Source organism: Glandiceps talaboti, chromosome 20 (genome assembly GCF_964340395.1).
Source record: "Glandiceps talaboti chromosome 20, keGlaTala1.1, whole genome shotgun sequence".
In the NCBI taxonomy this organism is placed as follows: Eukaryota; Metazoa; Hemichordata; class Enteropneusta; family Spengelidae; genus Glandiceps; species Glandiceps talaboti.
This window is the reverse complement of record NC_135568.1, coordinates 8,156,438-8,180,992: the sequence shown is the minus strand read 5'-3', so window position 1 is coordinate 8,180,992 and position 24,555 is coordinate 8,156,438. Positions and strand designations below refer to the sequence as shown.

At 36.2% G+C, this 24,555-nt stretch overlaps 1 protein-coding gene across 2 annotated transcripts in view; it reads left to right on the top strand.

The window, feature by feature from the left end:
• Positions 1-24,555, top strand: part of LOC144450515 (mitogen-activated protein kinase kinase kinase 2-like) — a 60,729-nt gene that overhangs the window by 16,186 nt on the left and 19,988 nt on the right. For both annotated transcript variants that reach the window (XM_078141157.1, XM_078141156.1), the window contains exon 2: positions 14,071-14,188. In XM_078141157.1, coding sequence (XP_077997283.1) covers positions 14,173-14,188 — 16 coding nt within the window. In that variant the 5' untranslated portion in view covers positions 14,071-14,172. The remainder of the gene's footprint in view (positions 1-14,070; positions 14,189-24,555) is intronic.

The following is a 24,555-nucleotide window of genomic DNA, read 5'->3' as shown; positions in this document are numbered from 1 at the left end:
AGGTAGGAGAGGTCTGGGAAGGCTTAGTATATTTTGATACCTAGTAGTGTAATTTTGATGTTAAATCTTAGTAAGAGAGGGGATGAAAGGGGAATCTAAAAAGGCTCAGTAGGTTTTGATATCTTCAAGTGTAATAAAAAAAATAGCATAATTTTGGTGTTCCCATACTTTAACGAAGACAACACTTTCAGGGATGGTTCACCTGTAGTGTGTGATACTTGCATTGTGTGAATTTCTCACTCTGAAGTGTGGTAATATGTAAAATTTTGGCTTCGTGATGAAATGCCACCCTGTACATGTGACGAGTACATTTATGCTGTATACTCATTACTTGTCACTCACATAGTTCTACAAAATGATCACTGCATGCTGTGGATGTGTTATTTACATTCAAGAAATTATTGAATTACAGCCAATATTCTGGATCAAAGAAATCCCATAATGACGATTCAGTTATTTACTCCTACTACTGACCGACCTGTATAAACTTTGACACCTGGTTGAACCACTGACAGGACAAAGTGGTATTGTTATCACACACAAATAGACTTTTAAAACGGAAATATGCACTGTCACTAAAAATAGTTGAGGAAAGAGTTGAAAGGTTTCACACAGAGTGTGTTCTGATTGTAACTTTGTTGATGCAGATAATGATGACTGATGTATAGTGTATATAAAGTTAGCCAGTAGCAGGGCCAGTTGGCATAGGTGTATTTAGACCACAATACTGTGTATACAAAACTAGTCAGTATTGCGGACAGTTTTTAGGCATACATTCAGATTTCCCTGTATACAAAAGTTGAAAACTAGTCAGTAGTGGGGCCAGTTGGCATAGCTGGATTCAGACTATTGTGTATACAAGACTTGTCAAATATTCGGGCCAATTGGCATAGCTGTACATGTAGTCAGTCAGTCAGACAGACAGTTAGTTAGTCATGGGACCAGTTGTATCTTGAGCAGTGTTCACAAGTTGCTGTTTTCAAACATTGTCATGTAAAGCTTTGTATAAACGGAAGTAACGTGTCAAACGTCAAAGCAGAAACATTGAGAACAAAGTTTGATAATGATAAGATGGTTATATACTACATTGTTGTATAGTAAGAGACAGACAGATACTGACAGACTGACTGACTGACTGACTGACTGACTGATAGACACAAAGTAACAGGTCAGACCATAGACCCTCCACCAATGGTAGAGGGTCTATGGTTAGACAGGTAGACTGGCTGACTGACAGACATACAAACAGACACAGATTGGCAGGCTGACTAACTGACAGACACACCGTAACAGGTCAAAGCAAATTCAGACACACACATACACTCCTATTACTTAGTGTCTATATGGCCTGAATGTGATGATTCCAAGGCAGCTCTCAATTATATTGGCTAATAATAATAATAATAATAATAATAATAATAACTTTATTGCCACATATAAACTTAAAAAGTTTACAATGGAAATCGGTGTGGTTTCGCAGTCAAAACACAAAAGATACAAAAACTATGATATAATACAATGACAGACAAATAAAAAGGCCATGACTAAAAAATGTTCTGATTTAAAAATAAGTACCTGCTAAAATTGTGTATCATGCTCTGTTTAGTGTGCGTATGGCCGTGGGGTTGAAACTAATGATAGCAGAATACAATAGATCATTACTGCAGAAACAAAGGCTGATTGTAACACTAACAGGAAAAGAATACCTATAGTCCAACATGCAGTGGTTTCCCATAGGATGTTCTCACAGTGATCATTACAGTAACACCATTTGTACTTGCCATTTAGATCCAAGTGGGAGTTGGTGTTGGGTCTTGTGATATATTTGTTGTTTTGACCAATAGAAATCTTCATAGCTCAGTCGTTATCATTTTTCTATTTCATGAAGAAAACATCTTACTGAGAGCAGTTGAAATTGACTCTGCCCACTCTCCAATATACTGATGTGCTAACAATACATGTTTGCAACACTGTTTCATGTCAAATTATTGTATGCCATTGGTTAATCCCAGGTCGTGATATTAGTGTTATCGATGTAATGACTACATGGGATGATTCTTTTGTTCTGGATCGACTTTTTCTATAGCAGTCAAACAACTTTATTTCATATCTAGATTTAATTCCTAATCTGACGTTGGCTTTTTAAATGGTTTGGAATGTGATATTTGAGTGCGAAAAAAGTACAAAAGGTTTTGATGGCCTTGTTTTGCTCTGAACACTGCAACATGTGTACACTTTTATTATTAAAAATAGTAGATTATAAAAATAGGTTTTCTGAAAGACCATTTTCTCATATACCATTGTTACAGGGCTTTTTACAACTTCCAGTATTGTTTAACTTGTGTTGTATTTTTGAAGGTGCATTTTGTCGTGTTCTATTTATTAATACTGTGTCTTTTGTAAGGCAGGACTAGATTGCATACACGGAGCTCTTAAAATGCCATTCACCTCATATAAAATCAAATTAAATAACATTTAATAACGTCAGTTTGCACACCCCACAAATAAACCTGTCTGTGTTTATTTCAATGATGTCATCACCATGGCAACTGGTAAGTCAACAACGTACAGGTTTATCACCAATACTCGGAATTCAACACATACACACATTATATTTCCTTCCATTTAAATATTATTGATATAGAAAACAAGGAGCTCTTTTGTCAGAATTTCTTTTCAATGTTGCACAAAATATTTTTTATAGCCTGGAATGTCAACTCTGGTCAACAAGGTGCATGTTGGGTAATCACCATATTTGCGATTGTTTTGCATGAAAGTATAAATATTTTACTTTCCAGCCAAACTAATTTCACTGTTTATGTTTTGTTTTGAACCCTTAACTCGGGGTAAAATTTTCTTGCAATATTGATATGCATTCTGTATCATGATGTTTCTTGTAAATATATTACATAATGTTTTACATTGCATCAAAATATACTGCATCACTGCCTTTGTTTAAAGGCCCACGATTCAATCCCAGGTTTTTGTATCCATGTTATCTTATCAACGGGAAGCCATAAGGATTACATAGGATCATCTTTGTTCTGGACCAACTACCAAACAGCTATTTCAAATCAAAATTTGGAAAATGTAGTCATGTGTAATTCTTATCTGAACTTGGCATTTGAGAAACATAACTGTAAATACAGAAGTTCATAAATAGTTCTTATTACACAATCAAGGATTCCAATTACAAGAAATGTTTCACCCGTTCAGGACAACAGGTTTTGTCAAACTCTCCATCCTTATTTAATATTCAAGTACATAACTAGTGGAATGGTTGGTGTGAAAGTGAATGTTCACAGACACTGAGTTTATAGTTTTGAATAGAAAATATTTATACCAAGTCTGAGCAGTAGCGAACCAATTCGTTTGGCCATTTTGGAGATCTCTTTGTCATTTATTCCTGAAGTGGCTATTGTTCGCAATTGCACTAAAAAAAAAAAAAAAAAAATGTATGGAAATGATTCCCAAATTTTGATGACATTGTGGCGTATTGTCAGGGGTGATATCACTTTGTACGATAATAGCGTTTTGATGTATTTGATTCTATGGTTATTGATATGTGAAATCATACATGTATTATATACATGTATACTGTATGTTGTCCTTACTAGGCCAAGGTCATCATTCTAATGAGGTCAATCCTAAAGTTAGTTCAAAGACGATTACCAAACTAACAAACAGCTGTTGATATGTAAAGTAGGCAGTAACTACATGTTGAATGTATGGAAATAGGTCAAGGGAAATGTGGAATTTTGGTATGCTGGGCAATTTTTTATTGTTTTCACATCTGACAGCTGTGACTGATGTCATCGGTAAATATTTTAAAACTGATAATTGTCGTCAGAGTTTAAGAAAACCTAGTTTAGTTCTTTATTGGCAATTCCTTGTCAAGTTTGCTGCCATGTGGAGGATTTATATTACTAAAAATTTATCCCCGGTGGTGAATTTCTTTATAAATTTGTAAATTGTGTTTTACCACTGTTTGAATTATCTGATCTGCTAAATACTGGTCACAAACTTGACATGAAACACTGTAGTACAGATGCACTTATGACCTCTGACCTCATAGACTTCACCCGTGATGGAATTGTGTTCATATTTGATTACATGTAGAACACTGGTTTGACATAGATGAACACAAGAATGAAATGGGTGGGGGGGGGGGGGGAGAGACGACGACGACGAAGACACAAACATGTAAACTTGTTGATGTCAGCTACATTAAAATAAATGTTTACTGTTTACTTCATCGTTGTGGACATTTGTTCATCTTTGACGATAGCACTGGATAGACATGACTGAACACAACAATGAAATGAGGGGACACAAATGTGTAACCTTGACAACATCAGTTATATAAAAGTGAAGGTCTTAAATGTTTACTGTTTATTTCATCTTTGACGGACATTTATTCATTTTTGACGATAGCACTGGATAGACATGACTGAAGACAAAAAGGACACAGATATGTAACCTTGTTGACGTCAGCTGTATAAAAGTAAAGGTCCTAAATGTTTACTGTTGTCTTATTACAATGTAAACATTTGTCGTTGTATTGTCTCCTGGTATCGTGACTCTGTGCATGTCTGAAAACATGATATTTGGGTTCTGACTCGACCTGATTAGGGTGAACAATGAGTTGTACTCACTTTTTACACTACTCTGCTTACACACTGCAACCTCTTTCTCCCTAGGGGGTGTTTGTGAAGTACAGGTTGGGAGAAAGAGGATTTAACTTCGAAGTATAGATTACATGTAGTAAGTCTAGTTCATAGACGATGTGTTATGATTACTATATGTACGATCATCTCCACTCACGTATAGGCAAAATCGTTATTCTAGCACAGAAATCTGTGCTACCCCTGACTGCGTTCATATAAACATGATGATGTTATCACATCCTGTGATTTTACTATAGTTTCAGACTGAGAAGTGGAGTTCTGTTAATGAACAATTGTCTAAAGTAACTAACCAACTGCAATTGCCTGTCAATTTGTGATGGATTGCTATTGACATGCGTAGTTTATCTTTCTCCCAGCGGGGGTAGCACAAACTTCTGTGCTAGAATAATGACTTTGCCGATAAATGAGTGGAGAGGATTGTAACACTGTCATATAGGAACTAGACTATAATTAGTGGTCGATAAGAGAGATCTTCATGTATAAGTTTGGATGGAATGAATTGGAGCCAAACTTACCCTTATTCATCTCTGTAACTAACTTTGAAGTCAACTATTGGTTGGTTTGATTTTTGACGGCGTCAAAATAGTCACTTGGGGAAGAGGAGGGAGATACAATAATTTGATATGAAACAGTGTTGCAAACATGTATTGTTAGCATATCAGTATATTGGAGAGTGGGTAGAGTCAATTTCAACTGCTCTCAGTAAGATGTTTTCTTCATGAAATAGAAAAATTATAATGACTGAGCTATGAAGATTTCTATTGTTGGATACGTCAGGGTCAACGACGGTGGAGATGTCAATTTGTACTTAATGTCAGTATTTTCGGTATGATTAGTTAGTGACGTACATCCTGTTAACATGAGAGGGTGTTTTGTAAGAATGGAAACATGATTGTGAAATGATAGAAGACATTCAACATATTAGAGCTAAGCGTTAATAACCAGCAAATCATGAAAACAATTTCCATAGGCTAACAACCATGGCAAAGACACTGGCAATACCTGAATGTAAAAAAAACAAATCTTAAAATAGATAGGTATTGAAATGGAGCAAGACATGTAATGATGCATGTATAATACTGGAGTTATACACAACATCTAAGTTTTCATTTTGATGACAATGTTGGTAGGTATTGACAGATATGTCACAGCGTTGATTTATGGTGTATATCTGCTGTCACTTACAAAGTAGACCAATTGATGCATAGACATGTACGTGGCAGATAAGTGACTCAGCTACCACGCCAAGTCACCGTTGAAAGATATTTTCCTTAAGGTTAGCAAGCCAGATCTCTGTCCTGCATGTTGAACAAATGTCTACTGGTGGAAAGATGTAACTTATATGATAGACAAACTTTAGTAACATTACCAATGAGATGGGAAGAAAATCTGCGAGGGTAATACTAATTGCCTCCACAGACTGCATTACTGATTCAGAAGGCATCAGTTAAATAGCTACGTCCTGAAAATGTGATCTTGTATTTGAGATTGATATCCTATGTTAATTACAGGATTTGCATAACATTTATTTTAATCCTGATTGGTCATAAAACTTTTGTGATTTGCATAATATTTATCTTAATTTTGATTGGTCATTTAACAACTTGTGTGATCGTAGGCTGAGCTCTGCGATTTTAAAAATCATAAACAATTTATTCAGTTCAAAATTTTGAATATGATAAAGTCTAACAGGAAAACCAACATACATGCACACACACACACATATATACCCACACTGAGACAGACGTATACATGCACACACACACTCACACACATTTACGCACATACACGCACATACTCACACACGCACACACACACGTGCATAGACACGTACGCACGCACACACACACACACACACACACACACACACACACACACACACACACACACACACACACACACACACACGCACAGAGTATTGCTTGTAATATTGATGCATACCTGTATGTATGCATACACTATTTGCCCACACAGTGCATAGCTTGTATGGATGTCTTTATGTTTCTACTTGACTTGTTACAAAGCATCCATAAACAGAACCAGAGTAGAATGACCAAAGGCAGCGTTGTCTTGCTATGTCCTATTCAATAACTTCAAATCTAAGTAGCCAATACCAGGTCACATCGGACTCCTTAACATTTATGGTCAGCTAAAGCTTTAAAAGATTTCACAGGTCAGTTTAGATACTAAAAGACGAGTTCTTAGTGTCCTTTGTAGAGCTATTTTTAGACTTGTTTATTGTTGTATGTATAGCAAAGGAAAGTGCAAATGACTGGGGATACATGTACATTGACCTGTATGGCAAACAGGGCCTGCTGAAAGTGACAAGTATATGATTGTACCTGGAATTCAAAATCGTTATCAATTCTGCTCATAGTATACTGTCACTTTTAATTAAGACTTGACGGTGTGTGTAACAAAATCTGTATAAAAATCTTGCATGAACATGCAGTCAGAGTTCATGTGAGGAATGTGATTGGTTGTGAGGCAATTACAGTGACTGTCCTGTAAGAAGTGTTGGCTGTCAAGACTGCCACAGGCCTGTGGGAAATGTGATTGGCTGTCAATCAATTACAGTCCTGTTAGAAGTGTTGGCTGTCAAGGCTGCCACAGGCCTGTGAGAAATGTGATTGGCTGTGAGGCAATTACAGTCCTGTAAGTGTTGGCTATCAAGACTGCCACAGGCCTGTAAGAAATGTGACTGACTGTCAATCAATTACAGTCCAATACAAGACAGCCAATCACAGCGTTGTAAGAAGTCAGAGGTCTACAAAAAATCAATGCCACTGAATGTACATAACAAAGTTCTACTTTGTAAGTTTGTATGGTTGATGTATTTTAATTTTGTACAAACTAGAATAGAACACAACTACTCTCAAGAGCTGAAAAAATGCTTTCTGACTCCACTATCATCGAGCTAGCAGTGTTAACACCAGGGTTGTGTTGACTACTTCACAAGCATGTATTAGCATTTTAGTAGAATTATTATTAAATGCCTGCACTTTGCTATTTGCTTGGGGTTAAAGTAACATCAGGTTCACTCAAGGCTAGTGAATCAGAAAGGGATCCTTCAGCTCTACTGTAATCAGAGGATGATCATAGCCTGCAAGCAAGGTTTCAATCCTTTCACCCTCAAAGGCACAACGGCTTTTGTATATCATTTAACAAGTGGATCTGTGTAAGTAAATTTTCTAGTTCTGGCCCTGACATCTTTTCTAGTGTTAGCACCATCAAGAGTACAAATTGATTGTGACAATCAATACTATAGTGTTCTTTGCTATGAATAAGGAATACTGTTCATTCCATTTACCAACATTACATTGCTAACCTGGCTTTAATTGCTCCATATCATTTAATCGTAAAAGACGGTACAAAACCTGCTGTCTGAGGTAGGTGTGTTCCCAGGCTTTTAGTGCAAATCCACCATTATACTTCAACAAAGATCACTTGTGTAAATGGCTGTAAAACTTGTTTTATTGAAAAAAGATTGTTCGGTGTCCCAAAAGGGCTTCCTTATTTCAAGGTGCGCAAACAATATAAAACAATACGAGTGACCCTATAGTGAGTGTATGGAGTCCGGATTGATGCTCACTTCACGTCTTTGAAACACAATACCCATACTCTGTGTACATTAGAAGGTCATTTTTTACCTGCAGTTCATCTTATGTTTTATAGTCGTTGAAATGGTGGATGTCGTCAGATTGCTCGTAATCATCTTTTTCCACAAAAGTGGAAATTCAACACAAAGCAAAAAAAAAGTAGTGGGGAAATAAAGAACAAAAGTGGAAATGCAATAAAAAAAAAAGTGACGAAACAAGGAACTGGGTGACAATTCTATCAACCTACATACATGTAGAGCACAGAGTTTGATTTAGGAATACACCCAATCTGATAAAAGTTTGAATTTTTTTTTTGATGTACATATTATAAGAATATGGCTACCTCTATTTCCTAAATGCATATTGTCGTTTGTTTTGTATTTTGTATTTATGAGAGGGGTTGCCTCTTTGTACCAAAATTGTAAGCCCAGCACTGCAGGTGTTGTATAATTACCCTAGAGCTCAATAGACCCGCAACCAATTACTACTATAAATGCCATTTGAGTAACACATGCTTAACTTTTAATGAACTGCCCTGTTTTAGGGCAATAGGGGAATGGTTTCAGTTGAAGGAGTTTACGATATATTGACTGGGTTTGATACTGTGATAATGTCGCCACTTGTTGTCTGGACTCTGTGGTTCAGTGACTTAATTGAGATCCTGATTAACATTGCATGTCAGTTGTTGACACTGCAGAATTGAAATTGAAACACTTTGCACCATTACTCATGAAATTGAGGTGCTGGTTTACCTTACACGTTATCGCTCTATCTCAGCCGTTCACACTTGATTTGAAATTGAAACATTTAAGTGGAATACATATGAACATCATGTTGATTATCGCTGCATCAGTTTATGTCAGCTGTTAACACTTTTTAGGTGTAGATTTGAAATTGAATCACTTTGAGCCATTACACGTGAACTTGACTCTGCTTTACATAGGATCAATTTATTACATCTGTTCTCACTTTGTAGATTTGAAATTGAACCAGTTTGAGCCATTACACATGAACTTAATATTGTTCTGGTTTACATTGTATCACTTTATCTCAGCTGTGAACACTTTGTAGATTTGAAATTGAACCACTTTGAGCCATTACACATGAACTTGGTGCTTGTTGAACTTGATGCTTGTTTATATAAACACCAATACACTTCATCTCAGCTGTTAACACTTTCTAGATTTGAAATTTAATCCCCCCCCCCTCTCTCTCTCTCTCTCTCTCTCTCTCTCTCTCTCTCTCTCTCTCTCTCTCTCTCTCTCTCTCTCTCTCTCTCTCTCTCTCTCTCTATTTCTCTCTCTCTCTCTATTTCTCTCTCTCTCTCTCTCTATTTCTCTCTCTCTCTCTCTCTCTGTCTCTCTCTCTCTCTCTCTCTCAAGGGGGTATTATTTATAAGCAAGTAATTACTTGTTGGAAGAAAGAATTAACCAGGTTGAGCCGTTATACATGAACTTGATAAAGGTTATACTAAAGTCAACTCAGTTCAGATACGAAGAATATCAAAAGATTAGGTAAATGTGGTCTCAATCCCAGAGGTTTTTCCCATAAACCTTTGCAGGAAATGCCCTAAATGGCCAAACTCATATCATGTCAAGTATGGCTTCTTTATAAGATTTCAAAGTTGAATACTGAGGCACTACTTATGACCGACCTCAGAATCATACCAGTATGATAGCAGGAACCAATACAAGTGTAATATACAGAGAGGCAGAAATATGTCTGGATGGTCTTTTCCTTTCATGACATGTAAGTGACTGCTGAAGAGGTTGCTGGAGTCGTTAGCTGTCTTGTGAAACGATGCAAGGAGGAACGCTAACTTGACATGTTTTGATAAAAAACATACCTACATACTGTGTAATATGTTGACAGGTTGTGGAGACAATAAGCTGATGACAATTTGGACTATCATACATATGGATTTGATAAATGTACACAAGGCCATAATTATGACAGCTTGCTCTAAGTGAAATTGAAGTCTGACTAGTCCATAGTTAATGAGGCAATACAACAATGTCTGCTTTCTAGGAGTGTTTTGATCTAAAATGATGTCGGTTTTTCTCTTGTTCACTCAAGGAATGGGTCATAGTTACCAGCTTGTCAAATTTTAAATGACTGAAATATTGGGGTTCATGCTTAACTTTTTAACCTGACTCACAGTTGGCTGTGGTCTTACCCAACTTTAATATAAAAAACCAAGTGTGAACAATTTTAGTTCAGAGTTGGGCTAGTTTAGTCTTGGTATGAGAGGGGGAGGGGGATGGGGGAGGGGGGGTTTAAGTTGGTGTTGTTTGAGGCTCAGGATTCAATCAGTCCAGGCTATTGCAGGTTATGGATTACATAGGATCTGATCAATCTTGTGTTCTGGACTAACTTTTTCAGACAAGTTTTTTTTTTTGTATTTAAATTTCACTCCTATAAGTGGAAGTGAATCTTTCACTTCTTAGTATGAATTCATATATTTAGACTAACTCTGGTCCCAGTTGATGATGTAATTCTTAGCAATCCCTCCCATTCGTTTTACTTTGTGATATACATCAGGGTCTAAGCCGGGTATCACATTTGACAAATCCAATCTGAACACAGCCCACCAAAACCAGTATTAGCTATACAACTTTGGCAGACTAGAATTGACTCTGGTCTCTGTGGATGTACTATCTGTTTGACAGTTCAAATGTTTTGAACTATTTCAGTGTAACATGAAACAGAAAGTTGTTATTACTATGATTAATGTAGTGCATAAGTTGACGTGCTTGGCTTGGTATAAATGATTTGTGTGTTCAAAATGTACTTGAATCCAGACACAAATAGTAAGGTCGTCTGACTGGAGTAGTCTGTGGCATGCAGGAAGTTTGTAAGAGTAGAAAGCTACACCTTTTTAAAATGTCAGCAGGTACAAGAGAGAGGAAAACAAAACCAGATTTTGAAGCATGACAAGTCAGGCATACCGTGTTTGTATGCCAAACAATACAACCAGCTAAGCAGAAAGGGAGTGCCCTATGTATAGCACATACCCTTCCTTGTTATACGGTAGTTGGAGAAGAATCAAATGAAAGTGCCATCAGATGAAGAATAGACAGCGGAGATGAGATTTTGCACATAATAGAATAGAATTGAACAGTAAAGTTGAATGTCTCTAAAAGTAATGAGTTTGGTTTTGTGTCAGTCTCTTTTCTCTGTTATTATCCTCTAGATTAATTTTGTTGAAGTTGTCCAATTACAAGTTGTTCATGTTGTGAGTGTGAGTGAAACACTTTTACCAAGCAAGGTGAAACACTTTTACCAAGCAAGTTACGCTGAAACTGCTGGAACGACCCCCTCTTACATGTAGTTAACACTATATGTGTATCTGTGCAGTGCACTTGATTGCTGCATGGTTTGTGTCAGTCTTTTTCTCCATTGTACACTGAATTAGTTTTGTTGAAGTTGTGTCGTGACATGCATGTTGTTCATCTTGAGTGAAATACTTTTACCAAGCAAGGTAGTACAAGAAGAACCCCCCTCCCCCCATAGTTAACTCTACCTTTACAGCTGTGGTTTACAGTTAGCTCTTACAGCTGGTGATTCTTGTCAATATCTTTTCTCCTTTGTACACTTAGTTAATTTTGTTGAAGATGTTCCATTATGTGTTGTTCAGGGTGACATTCCTTTACCAAGGTACTGTACATTGGTACTGTTGTACTACCCCTCACACATGAATACCTTTGGCTCCATACCTCAAGGTGGCCCATTAGCTTTGAATAGCAAACCTTGAGGGATACAATTTAGTCTTTCTCAGTCTCTGTACTTAGAACCCCTGTGGTATAGAAAATTGGTAGTACTCTGAAGCAAAGAGTTTCTCATTATCTGATATATCTTTGAAATTTGGAGTAATTCAATTTCTCACAGATAATGAGCTAGACATCTCCAACTGGTTGACTCTTGTATAGTGAACCCAAGTTCTGTAGCTGATGGTGCCTACTTTATGTTCATGTTGATCTCTCAGTGATACAGGTTTAATACAAGATAGTTGATGACATACTGCATCGCTGCGTGGAACACAGATATTCTGGATTCGGGAAATGAAGGAGTCTGCTTGCATTGTACCTATGTGATCTGTCGGTCCTAGTTTTGATAATGTGCCAGACATTCTGGCTTTATTCAGCATACCCATGGAACCCAAATTCTAAAACTGAAGGTGCCCACTTACTTTGTACCTAGATAATCCATAAATGATAGGTTGGATCTTGAGCCATATAAACACCCCTAAATGAGTTGGTTTTATACGAATGTCTGCATCTTACAGACTTAACTTACAGTATATATTATGCCTAAATTAGCCATACATGCACATGTAAACGTTAGTTTTTCATACTAGATATCCCCAGTCAATTGGCTTTATATTGCATACCCATGGAACCCAAATATACCCATGGAACCCAGATACCCATGGAACCCAAATATACCCATGGAACCCAGATACGAGCCTGCAGATACCCATGCAATTGGCTTTATATTGCATACCCATGGAACCAAAATATACCCATGGACCCAAATATACCCATGGAACCCAAATTCTAAAACTGAAGGTGCCCGTTTACATTGTACCTAGTAAGTAATCCAAGATTTGAACCACAGTACAACATCCAGTGTACCAGCTGGTAGGATAGAGGTTGTACTGTGAATGCTTTAATCCTATGTGCTTACACATTACAGAGGCTGCAATGGATTGTATACTCAATCAATCAATCAATCAATCAATCAATCAATCAATCAAAAGAATTTGTAACATGTATAACGCCGCAAAATCCAATATGACGTAATGTTGTTTGGCGCTGAACAGGGACAATAGTAGCACATTGTAAAAAGTTAGAAAGGTGAATTGATCAAGTTTGATCAATTCACATGGGAATTGATCGAGTTTGATTGGCTTTTGTGCTATTATTGGGGTAGTAAGGGATACTAATTGTAAAGCACTTTGTTCACAGTATGGGAAAGAGTTCTCCATTTACATGGACAAAACAAGGCTTGGTATAGAATATTATATTAAAATAGAAAACTATACATGTATTCATATGCAAACATACACATAGGATTTTGTGTACATGTTGTTGTTTAACTGTAACTTTATTTATGTATGAATTATGTACATGTATGTGAGTATAAAGCCATAATGAATAAAACAGTAATAGACAATGATGTCTTACATCACATGCAAACCAGGTTATACCTGTTCAAACAAAAAATACTGATTTTCTGGTCATGACAATGTATGTGCTTACATCACTATCCTGGGTCATTCCATTGAAAATTACTATTATTATTCTTTACCAGGTTTTTCATAGCTCAGACAACATTCGATTGATTTCTTGCTATTTCTATTCTGTTCATATTAGATGTGATATTTCTATTCATATTAGATGTGATATGATCGGTTTGATGTACTCTTAAGCTTGTAATTTTGTATTAGTTCTGAGCTCAGAGCGTAAATAATTTACCTGGTATATTTTGCCTCAAGCATTCAGCCTTCTTCAGTTCATGTTGTGTATAATTCAATGACACACATACTTGGCGTATGACAGCAGGAGGGTGGTGTATGCTACTGATATTTCCATCCCCTCATCTTCCCTGAAATGCACAGCTTTCTACAGATCGCTTTCACCCATTGCCAAAAGTTCCTATTTATCTGAGAAATGGCTTTCATATAAAAAGTGTGTCCATTACATTATTTTCTATATCAAAAATTAATCATTCCATACTATTCATAGAAGTATAAATATTGTTTTCTCTTCATTTTATTGCAGGTTTTACTGAGAGATTTCCAGAAAAATAGCATCTCAAAGCTGTTGACTTTATTGACGGGGATGTAAGGGTATGCTGTCATTGCATATGACAGTTCCACAGATATGATGACTACCACCGGTAAGTCTTGATTCAGATCTTTTTATGACGAGATGTTTCAACTGTTGGTGAATATGGTCTGATGCATAGTACTGTTTGAATGAGTGAAACGATAGATACACATACATGTACGTAGATACATGCATAGATATAGTTGTATACAGATACATATATGTGTACATGTGATATGCACATATGCACACAATACACATATATACAGTATACACAATACATACATACATACATACATACATACATACATACATACATACATACATACATACATGCATAGATACACATGTATGCATACATGTACATATGATATTTAGATACTCGATACATATACATATGTATATAAATACGTAAGTACATACGTACGTACATACATGTATGCAGATACACACAGTAAGTACATATATACATGTACATGTACAAATATGTACGTACATACATACATACATACATACATACATACATACATACATACATACATACAGACAGACAGACAGACAGACAGACAGACAGACAGACAGACAGATAGACACACACACACATATACATACATACATACATACATACATACATACATACATACATACATACATACATACATACATACATACATACATACATACATACATACATACATACACAGAGACACAAACATTACATACACATAAAGTAGGTCGGTTACAAGTCATGTAGCATAGAACAAAGATTTAAAGAACACTGCCTAGGGTTACTACTACAACTAGTGATCAGTTTAATAGAATGCTATCCATTACAAAGATAAAACCGATACAGCTCAGTGAACAAGTAGAAAAGAGAAAGAAAAGGAAGACCTCTCGGAGTGCCAAAAAGATAAATTGCAGTAAGACTGAGAAGACGTACGTTCTTATATGTCATGGTGATTTTTCTCTTCTTGTGAATGTGAACTAGAGTTTATAGGTGTTTTCAATGTTTCTGCTAAGGTCTGGGGAACCTCCTTAACTGAGTAGGGAAATACCATAAAATTTGCAAAGTTTTGAATACATTGTATCATAAATTTGGTGGGAAACTCCAGTAAAATTCCTGAAGGACTCAGGTAGATTTTACCTGCCTACTGCCGTTAACAAAAATTCTGTATTAGGCCAAAAAAAAAAGAGAATTGTTTCTGGTCAAGACAGTCTGTCTAAAATGGTGTGACGACGCAATTTTTTTTTTTTTTGTAAAAATTCTCAGTAAACCTGTCACTCAGTCTACTATTTACGACAGTTACTGTTCTATTTATTAAGTACTTTAGAGCAAGTGCAGGGTTCTCCACGATTTTGACCAATAAAGAGGTGGCCAAATTTGCATATTAATTTGCATATCATCTTTAGCATATTTTTCAGATCATAATAAATGATATGCTTTAGAATGTTACTGTGTTGGCTAGAGTGCCTTAAATTGAGACTGGGTAACATCCTCTTGGTGTAGTATTTCATGTATGTTATTTTACTGCACAAGATGCCAGCTAATTTTACATTTACTGTAAAGTGTAAGTTGGTCCTGCTATAATGTGTAGACCTAAGCTGTATACGTGGTGATGCACGGAGATATTACCAAGAAAGTATGTCCAGTACTTAGTATTGTGTGAAGTTTATTAGCCATTCACACTTCAATGGTATGGAGTGCATGTCATGGTCAAGGCTATGACCTCTTGCAGGGTTTGATATCAGCTGTAATGTAAAGTGTGTCAAGTGATAAAAGAACACACACATACTCTTTTAGTACATACAGTGTTAATGAGATGAAACTGAAGAGAGTTTGATGTTTCTTGGTGTGGAGTTCTACTATTTGGCTACTGTACGTGTTAGCTGTCCAGGTTTTGTTGTATTGAACTTGTAGTGAATGACTTTACTTGTCATGTTCTTGGCTACTGTGTGACCTCTGCTGCCACTTCGGTTCTGATGCGGTGAGCCTATACTCAACACACTGTCAGTCTGTACTCGGCACTCTTCCCCTACCGCTCTCTAGTATATTGTACTGCACCGCATCCTGGCATACTGCACTGTAATATGCTGCATATTACTATACTGTGCTGTTCTCCATATTGGTATGTTGATTCTGTTTTTCTGCCATTATTCTGTGTTTTGCAAGGTGTGAGAAACCTGGAAACAGAGGGGAAAAGCTGGTGAAGTTTCCATATATTTCTACATTATTTTTGTTTTTGGAACCCTGATAAAATGCCTGAATAACTTAGATGGCTTTTTAAAAGAGACTTTTTCTACCCATTACTCTATTGACATTAGAAAACTTGTTTTTTTTTGAGGGATTTGACATGCATTTACGACAAAAGTTGACTATTTTATTTGACATTTGATACTGAAAATATAAGTTTGCTATTTTGTTTTCATTTGATTCAACAATTTGCAATTTCTTTTTGCTTGTATTTAAAAACATTTAAAAGTTAATTAAAAGTGGCACAAAACAGGCGATTTAAAAAAAAAAAGTTCTTGAATATAGCAATTTAATTGATCTTGTATAATGGTAAAACCAATGCATACCTTTGATGGCATTAAAAATTATCTTCTGGTAGTGTTAGTATAGTTGATGGTATATGGCTTTCCTCATCCATTTTTCTTTTGTTTTTTTTCTTGCATGTCTTGAAATCATTTGTACTTTATGCTTATAAATTTAAAAATAACTGGTTTCAGTTCTGCCTTACATTTGTCAGTAGAATACTTTCAATAGGTTTGTAAGTATGCAGCATAATGACCTCCCAAAATGTATAAACTCAAGTAAAGCCACACTTACAAAATCCCCAAACCAAAAAAATGTTATAGTTGTGAAAATGAATTACAAGTGAATGTTAACTATTCAGTGATGTCAAACTATGTTATAGTGTTTACCATAGGACTACACTAGATGTAATGTTAGTGCGTGTGTGTTGTTACTGTACTGCATACCAAGTTTGAAATTCTTCGACTAGAACTGGCAATACCACATTCCATGTCTTCATACAACCATTGACGTTTTCCAGGAGTATTCTGTGTATCAGAAGACGTATATATAAATTCCTTGGAATATTTTACTCCCACGGGATTTAAAATTTCTTAGGTGTAGAGATTATTTCAGCTCAAGTTTCATTCATGTAGATTTGACGAATAGATAGCAGGAAAGTGATGATAAGAATGTAATTCAGTTTGGAGTTTTGTAGGACCAGACAAAAGACACCTGCAAAACTTGAGATAAGAGGGAAGTATGGTCCACTATATCTACAGTAGACAGTACCATTGATTGTAAGATGTGTTGTATCGTTCTGTCATCGTCGGTCTAGTCTTGAGTTCAGACTGATAGAATGAGACACGGTATCGTACAAACTATAGGTATCGTTAAAGAACCCTTTCCTGATTTGCTAGCCTAGTGTCTGTAAGCCGAGAGATGTGCTTGTCTTGGTGTTGATATCTCAAGACGTTCTCTACACCAAAGTATGTACAATGTAGAGCTTCTTGAGATAGTAACACCGAGACAACTCTCTTGGCTAAGTGTCTGTCTGTTTGACCAATACAGACTAATGCAGTGGTGTAGGCTTTAAACCCATTCCACACATTTTATGAGGAGTTGTGCTAGTTTGGTGTTAGCACTGATTTCACCTAATGCTCGGCTAGTCAGAAAGTGATTGCAGGAGAAAGAACATTGCCTCCCTCCCCCTCCAAAAAAAAAGAGGAAAGAGGGATAAATCAAAAACAACAATAACAGCAATGACGCCTCTGAGCTTGTGTGATGCTGGTCTTGTCAGAAAGTGATTGCAGGAGAAAGAACACACCCCTCCCCCTCAAGAAAAAAAAGGAAGAGGGAGATAAAGCAAAACAAAAAACAACAGTTACAATAACAGTAATGCAACCACTTAGATTGAGGCTTTCAGACATAGTGAATTCTCATGTCACTTGTTGTATTCACAGAGGGTAATCTTATGTGGAATGTTTTCACCTTTTGTACCTGTAAAGTCAAGATTGTTCACTCATAATCACATAAGTATATGCAAATACATTGTTTTTTTTTGTTTCCAGTCAGTAGTGTATGTCTACTTTCACTCACTGATGACATTGAGTACTTTGTTTACTAGGGAGATACTGTGAACTATGGCGCTACAAGTGAATACCAAATGACCTTGTACAGACAATTCAGAGATATGTTAATTTTTGGAGGGCTTTTATGTTGACTTTGCAGCCCCAAGACTATTATGTACAGTGTTGTACATGTTAATACAAATTACCTTTTGTAACTGTGGGGTTCTCCAATATTGTCAAATGGGGTCATTATATGGGACCATCCTTTTGCCCTGGACCAGGTTTTCCATATCTCTATCAGAAAAATAGTATTCTCCACATCTAACTTTTAATTCTAATGTGAAGTTGGCCTTTAAATCTTAAAACAACTGCAATGCATACACCAATATGAACTTTCAGAACAGAATGAATCATCCGGGGGTGACCACATTCTTGGAATCTAAGAAGTACAGTTTGGTGAACTATATAGTATTACATATATACGGATGATTACTTGCATTGGTATTTTCACTGCAGTGTAATTGTACTTTTGGTATTTGCATTGCGGTATAATACTGAAAACATTATACTATAGAGCAATTATCCTGTGATCTTTCCGTGTATGTGAAATAACGTATATGAAAAATTGTACTTTTAAAAATGAAATTTGCTGTTTTTGATCAACATACAGTGTATGTGATAATAACAGTCCTGTAACTGCCAGTGGTAGGTACTCAGGGTATTTGCTCTCATGCCTTGTGGTGTTTTCTGTTGTACGTTGACTTGTTACGCTGAAAGTACAGAAACTAAGAATACCCCAAACACTTGTACAAATAGCTGAAGTATGCTACACTGGTACTCACACGTCATAGGGTTAAGTTATAGTATATGGGTATATAGATATTGCATTGGCGTTCACAAGGGAAGCAAACTTTGTCATTTGGAATGGACATTCACCCTAATATTATAATACTCAGGGTATTATTAATATTCAGCTTGTGGTGTTTTCTGATGCACTATCACTCAGTACAAAATGAGGTTTGTTTTTTTTGCGAGCTGAAGAGTCTAAAACTTTGCATTATTTTTTTATTTTGCTTGGTCTAAAATGTGGTCCATTGTCCTTTACGAAATCATAACTGCCATCAATTGTCCCAAAATGTTGCCTCCTAAGGAAAATGTATTTAGGTCTAAACTTTCATCTTTTAGAAACCTGTAATGGTCTAAAATGGGGTATTGCTTTTGGATCTAAAATGGGGTATTGCTTTTGGGTCTAAAATGGGGTATTGCTTTTGGGTCTAAAATGGGGCGAGGGGTTTCCAGCACTGGCCACATACCCATACCCGAGCTGGCCATCGGTACACACATAACCCATGCCACACTGGTACTGGCACATCATGGGGGTTCTGTAATAGTATTAGGGTATATAGATATTGTATTGCCTTGTGTAAGGAAAGCAGGCATTTGAATTTGAAATGGTTAGAAAGGTTAATTACATATGTATATACAGACTGAGAGATCCTAGTACTAGCTCTTGGCAATAGTAGATTTGTCTGTAGATTTTAATCACATCATTTCAGATATCCTGGAGACATTTAATGTGTGTCATTACATAGACTGTAATAGTATCTATCTGTGAATTGTGTAATGTGGAATACCAGATAGGTTTGACTTATGGCTTCATTTGTACAATTTCCAAGGGCACAAATAATGTAAGATGGCATACTTACAAATACAATGTACATGTATCTACCATACTTTTTTTACATGCCAACCCTACACTTTTTATATCTGCACTTAGATTGACAGTTATCTCTCCTGAAAGTCAAATTAAAAACAAAAACAAATGTTGAATAAAGTTATAACCATGAAAACATGAAAAGAAAGGAACTTTCAATACTGTTTATTTATTATGGTACAAAAGTGTATTCCTGAAATACAAAAATAACAAAATTATATATTTTGTGAAACGATAATACAGAAAAGTATATAACATGTTCATACTATACTTCTCCAGTTCTGTTACATGTACTATAGCCTAGTACCCAGTCGTCTAGGGAATTTTGGGTCTTGATTTTCCCCTATACGTGACATTTCGCTAATCACTCATTGCTTTAAATGAAACTTCGTCCATCCATAAAATAGGTGCAAATTCTTATCGGGTTTTTAATTCTTCCCAATGTGAGATGACATCATAGTGAAACCAAGTGATTAGAAGCAACGAGTCTCGGAAGGGTGAACTGTATCATGATTACCATATTCAACGTTGCTGCAGGAAATTGTAATCTAACTGTAGGTTTGAATGAAAGACTGTTGTAGCAAAATGCCAGGCATATGGAAAACGCAAGAGCTTAAAATCTCCATGTGACTGAATTCTAGGTTACGTGTACCAATAATAGCTGATAAGATAATTTGATCGTACACATTATACATGTTGTGTTGTCTTTTAGTACTCGGTATAGTCTCGGTTACCCAGACTCTTGCCGCTGGGGGCTCTGCCTACAAGACCTCCCCAAGTGAGAGTCTGGGAAACGAGATTCCAAGTCACCCGTGCAGGAAGTAGCTTCTAGAGCAGTGCATGTTGGGGAATACTTCACTTCCAACATTGCAGGCTAAACAATTTAGGTACTTTCGCGACAGGTTATCACTTCTCAAGCAAGTGATACATCTTAATTACAACAAATTGGCCTCATAAGCCCATTTTTTTATGACTTGGAAGAAATGTACTATGACTTCTGGTGCGGAGTAGTTGAAACATGGTTTTCCCCAGACTCTTGCTTGGGGCGGTCTCATAGGCAAAGCCCCCAGTGGCAAAGGAGTCTGGGTAACCGAGACTATACTCAGTAATCTAAATCTACCTCTCGATATTACAGTCCAAGCTGAAGTCATTTCCTGTTTCTCGATTCTTCCATTGAATATTTAACTTCAATATTTAGAATTCCCTAAAATGTTGGTAAATGTCAGCGTGGGAGTGAAGCTGGTGTAAGTTACATGTTAATGAAAGTTTATAGTCACGATGTGATTAGGATTGGTTTTCCACCCACACACACAGCCACACAGACACTTAGCCATTGAAACTTACTAAACCAAACCCTTCCGTTGTCAAGTAGATACATGTTACTGAAAACTTATCTGACAGAAGTGTACACAACCTGGTAAAAATGTATCTCAGCTGTGAACTCTTAACTCTGCATTCTGTACATTTGTGAAAAATGAAGATCTTTAATGATATATTATATGGTACATATCACTTGCTAAAGTTACAAATAGGAAAAGTAACTTAACTTACATGTATGTCAGTGAACTGCACACAACTTGGTCAAAATATATCTCAGCTGTGAAAACTAACACTACATAGATTTGTTTAAAATAAATGACCTCAGGCATACAATGGACATAACTTGCTGAAATGACTGCAAATATGAAAACTAAATCTACATGTACTGTTAGGCCAAAAAAGAAATATTGTTTCTGGTCAGCATGTGCAACACTTAAATACCCTGCGTCGGTCTTTTTCATGTGTTTGTCCAGCCCATGTAGTCTGCGGATCCGGGGGGAAAAACACAAAAATAACCCTCCCTACTTCAGTGAAGACAACTACAGAGCCAATCATGAACAAGCAAATGACATCTCCCCCCACATACATACTTGCTTTAAAGTACTAAATAAAAAAGGACCTCCTCCCTCCCTCCCCTCAAAAGGATTGAAGTTGGTTTATTGAGCTTGTGTGACATTGTGCGATCGTCGCTAAAGCACTACAAATAATGAAACTATGTATTTGAGTTGTAGAAGTTATCATTCAGTAAGGAAATCCATGCCTAGACTTGCTATATATAGAACCAAGACAGGAAAGTACACGGTGGCTGTAAGTTGTTATAAATATAACACAAAGATAGGACAATGTACTGTAGTTACTGATTGCTAAAAATGTAACACAGAAAGGAAGGCATACTGTGATTAGCTTTATATCTAAATGACGTCCAAACCAGTTGTTGTCAATGGAGACCGGCAAACACATTAGAATGATGATGACTTGGGTACCATGGTAACTAACTATCTAATGTAAACAGATGTAAAACTGTTGGGGACAAACTTTGAAGTGAAGGTCAGTTCTTACTAGAAGTATCTTGACCCGTGACCTTTCATGATAATGTATATAGATTCACTGATATTGTGATTTGATAATTTTTTAATTTTAACTGCTAGACTCTTTGGAAATTCTGCTAACTGCAACCAAATGTTGCGCTGCACCAAAGATGCTGCCGAGGGCTTCAGAGGTACTGTCAGCCTCCATTCTCAGTTTTTGTTTCAGGGTCTTGAGACAAGAGTAGTAAGTTTCAAACTGCACTTGTAGACTGTGGAACAGTTTACCATTGTGGAACTCTTTACCATTGGAGATGAGGCAATCATCAAAACTTTGAGGAACAAATCAAAGACACATCTGTTCAAACAGACATTTGACATCAGCAATGACCCATTTTGTCACCAATGAACAGAACTATGGTTTTAGACTCTGGCAGGATATAACTTATTTTTGATTGATTGACTGTTTAATTGATTGATTGATTATCACCCGATTATTAATTCACAGTGGCAATGCAATGGTAGTATAGTACTTGAACTCGAATATGAAGCATATAGTGTATAATCCCTTCACTTTAATAGTAATATTAATGTTTAAAACAGATGTTAACATATTTCACTACTATAATGACACAGATAGATCTGTTGATATGTTTTATATTGATTCCATATTTAATAGATTTGTCACCTCATCCTTCATCAACATGTTAAGATTTGAGTACGTGACTATACACCACTTAACATTAAAGGGGCACAAGCAGAGTTTTAATATACATTTTTTGGGGTGTACTTTCTCTTGCATATTTAAAATGTAGTTAAATATATTCTACGTACTGAAGCATACTTAATCATCACTTGCAATTAAGTGAACTCAGACCATAGTAATAATAATCATTTTAAAGAAGATTTGCAAGGCATCTCTCTCTGCAAGCATATCCAACTTGAAGGGCAGATATAGATAACTTATCGTGAGCCAAGTTGAACAAAAATATGTAATATATACTCTGATCGTTCTACCTCATGACATCACGCATCTATGTCACGACAACACATGTCTACATCACTTGTTCTGCTGTTTTCGAAGTATGAGTTCAAAGTCGTCATTACTTTCCCTGATTTTTCTTTGATATTACTGGTGCTGGTATGATTATATTATTCTCAAATATTTTTCTTCATTCAGCCAGAAAATACTCGTGACCTAAAGGTTGTCCCTACGAGTCTAGCGACTCTTACTGACAAGGCCCCTTAGGCCACTCATATTTTCCTTGGCTGAACTAAGAAAAATATTGGGGAATATAACATCTAATTATCAAATATTAGATGACATAATTTATCATAGGTATAAAACATGTCAAGGGAATCCCTAGTACTACACAATCAACTGTTTTAACAAAATGCAGAAGATTTATTGTCATGTTATAGAAGGCATGCATTGACATTAACATCGCAATAGTTTATGTACTTTCTGTTACATCGAAAACAGGCAGGGTTCACCAGAAAGCTATATGTATGTATGTAACATATACATTTGTAATCAGAATTTATCATTTTACTTGACTTACAACTGAACACAGCATGATTATTATTAGGGGAATTTAAAAAAAACTGAATGAAAGCAAACAAAACTCTCTTCAGTCTCAATAAAAGTTCTCTTGTCTTGTGAGTATATATATATATCACAACTACAATTTGATAAATGATTGAGGTGGACATGTATATTTTCTGGCAAACACTACCTGTTTTTAGCTGTATGTGTATAGTATTTTGACGTGAGTAAAAAGCTCAATTTGTGCTAGATTAAGAGAAACTACATCACATCACGTTCTGCTGGTTATAGCATTATACATGCACACTACAACTGTCATACAGTGAAGTAGGTAGAGATAAAAAGTGTTGAGAATTAGGCCAAGGTCTTCATTCATTTTGATGATCTCCTTCTCACTTTCTTTAAAGTCGGTTTTGTGTAAAGTTTGGGTTCGTGATAAAGACAAAAGATGATGTAGAATACAAATGAAAAGCAGTACGTGTTTGTAACCATAAGGACAATGTATGTATGGGGTAGTAATAACATAGTTAGATATTGGACTGATCTATCTATAGCCATGTTATTACTGATACTTGTCACAAGTGGTATAGTGTGTGTTTTTCTCAGGTCATGTCCGACACCATACACAGATGCACGCAAGTGTTGTGGTAGCTATTTTTTTTTAAAATGTCATTGGTTGGAGGCTCTTAAACAATGGTGTATTCAGTACAAACATGAATCGAATTTGTATAAGTTTCAGCTGATACGTG